Below are 2,192 nucleotides of genomic sequence, written 5' to 3' on the forward strand. Positions count from 1 at the left end.
TCCCCCTCGGCACAGAGAGAGAGAGAGAATTCTCTCTCTCTCCTCGGCACACCTCCGCTGCTTAATGTTTGACGACTCGAACCGCCGTGAAGCTTCCCGTGCGCGGGTTACCCCGCACACGGGTCAGCCTGCCAGCCACGTATCCACGCAAGCGTGGTCCGCGCGCATGGCATACAGGCGTTCGCCAGACCGGCTTCGTTTTTGTTTTTTTTGTGGACTGCCGGGCTAGAGGGCCCTGACCCCTAGTGTGTGAGTGAGTGTGACACACACACACCCACCCTGACCCCTAGCTAGGGGGGGTGCGAGATCGCAGGGAAAGGGCCTTAAAGTAAACACGGGTCTCCGAGGGTTAGTCCGCGCTCCAGGTTTCCCCTAGCAGGCGGAGCGCGCCCTCTACTCGGTGGGTGCATATTTTTGTTTTTTTGTGGACTGGCGGCGCCAGAGTTGCCCGACGCGAAGCCGCCGCATGTCTCCTTTCTTGTCCGGCTGCCTGGACACGCTGCACGAGGGCGGCGTCGGCCTCGACTCGGCCACCGCCCTGTGCTCAAAGCTGGCCGCGCTGAAGGCCTCGCCGCTCGAGTCGCTCGAGGAGGAGCCGTCGCACTTTGCCAGCTTTGACAAGCCAGAGGACTGGATGAATCTGAGCGTGGCGCTGTGCTGCATGCTCATGGCCGCTACGGCGTCGGGTCTGACGATGGGCGTCGTCTCACTCGACGAGCTCGAGCTCCGCGTCAAGGAGCGCAACGTCAACGAGTCCAAGACCGAGCGAGGGTGCGCGAGCGGTGCCACCTGTCGGGAGGCCGCTCCTCAAACAGCCGCGGACGCAGCCACCCTCCACGGACCAGCGAGGACGGGCGGTCTCGCTGGAGAGCGCCCCACCACCTCGCAGGTACGCGACGCGGATTCTGCCGCTGATCCGGCTGTCGCCTCGGCACCAGCTGCTGGTGTCGCTGCTGCTGCTGAACGCGATCGCAAACGAGGCGATGCCGCTCTTTCTGGACAAGCTGGTCCCTCCCTGGGCCGCCATCCTCATCTCCGTCACCGCGGTCCTCTTCGTTGGCGAGATCATCCCCGCCGCGGTCTTTACCGGCCCTGCCAAGATGAGGAGCGTCTACGCCCTTTTCCCTCCGCCCGCTGCGGGACGGCTGATTGCTCACTACTCACGCAGCTGCTGCTGAGGAGTAGGATCGCCGCTCTCCTCTCGCCCCTCGCCTGGTTCATCGTCATGCTCTCCTCCCCTATCTCGTACCCGCTCGGCTGGGCGCTGCGCCGGCCGCTGCCGACGAGGCCGGCCCGGAACCTTCCCCGACACTTCCCGGCGCCCGGAACCTTCCCATAGGCGCTGGACCGGCTGCTGCCGCACGCCGAAGGCTTGCCCACGCGGCACGAGGTGAAGGCGCTGGTGGACGTGCAGCGGGAGATGGCGGCGGAGCACAGCGCGAGCGCGGGAGAGGCGCGCCAGAGATGCCGAGTGATGCCGAGAGATGCCGAGAGGAGCCGAGAGGAGCCGAGAGATGCCGAGTGATGCCGAGAGGTGCCGAGAGGAGCCGAGAGGAGCCGAGTGATGCCGAGAGATGCCGAGAGGAGCCGAGAGGAGCCGAGAGATGCCGAGAGAGCAGCGGAGCACAAGCGGAGCACAGCGGGTGCGAAGGAGGAGAACAACAGGAGGTGAGCAGGGCGTGGACGAGGCGGAGGGTCGGAGTCGGCCAGCTCACTAGTTTGCCGTGAGCACACACACGCACACCGCTCACCCACGCGCACTGGGCCTTGCACTATGAATGCCGTGGGGCTCCTGTCGTCAGACGTGGAGACGCGAGGGTTGCCTGGCCCTTGCCCCGCCACCTCGTGTGTGTGGAGAAGTTTACCTTACCTTACCTGGCCGTGAGCAGGCCTTCCACGAGGACGAGGCGGACCTGGTGCGGGGCGCGCTCTCGCTCTCGCAGAAGCTCGTTGTCGATGTGATGGTGCGGAGAGGCAGCCGAGAGGCAGCCGAGATGTTGCCGAGGGGCAGCCGGGAGGCAGCCGAGAGGCAGTCGAGGGGCAGCCGAGAGGCAGCCGAGGTGCAGCCGAGGGGCAGCCGAGAGGCAGCCGGTTTGTTGCGGGTGTGGTGATCTCAAGGGTGGAGGACTGGAGCAACCCGAGCATCGCACGGCCAGTGCCGCTGGAGACTTTTCGCGCTGCCCGCCGACGCG

The 2,192-nt window shown here is 66.1% G+C and overlaps 1 protein-coding gene across 1 annotated transcript; it reads left to right on the forward strand.

Moving 5' to 3' along the window:
* Positions 1 to 466: 466 nt before the first annotated feature.
* EMIHUDRAFT_114689 (hypothetical protein) lies at positions 467 to 1,390 on the forward strand (the record flags this gene model as incomplete). Its single annotated transcript, XM_005779789.1, has 3 exons — positions 467 to 771; positions 890 to 1,079; positions 1,340 to 1,390. Coding segments are annotated over 3 exons (546 nt in total), but the record flags the coding sequence as incomplete, so codon positions are not given.
* Between the last annotated feature and the right edge of the window lie 802 nt (positions 1,391 to 2,192).

Source organism: Emiliania huxleyi, assembly GCF_000372725.1.
Source record: "Emiliania huxleyi CCMP1516 unplaced genomic scaffold EMIHUscaffold_227, whole genome shotgun sequence".
NCBI lineage: Eukaryota > Haptophyta > Isochrysidales > Noelaerhabdaceae > Emiliania > Emiliania huxleyi.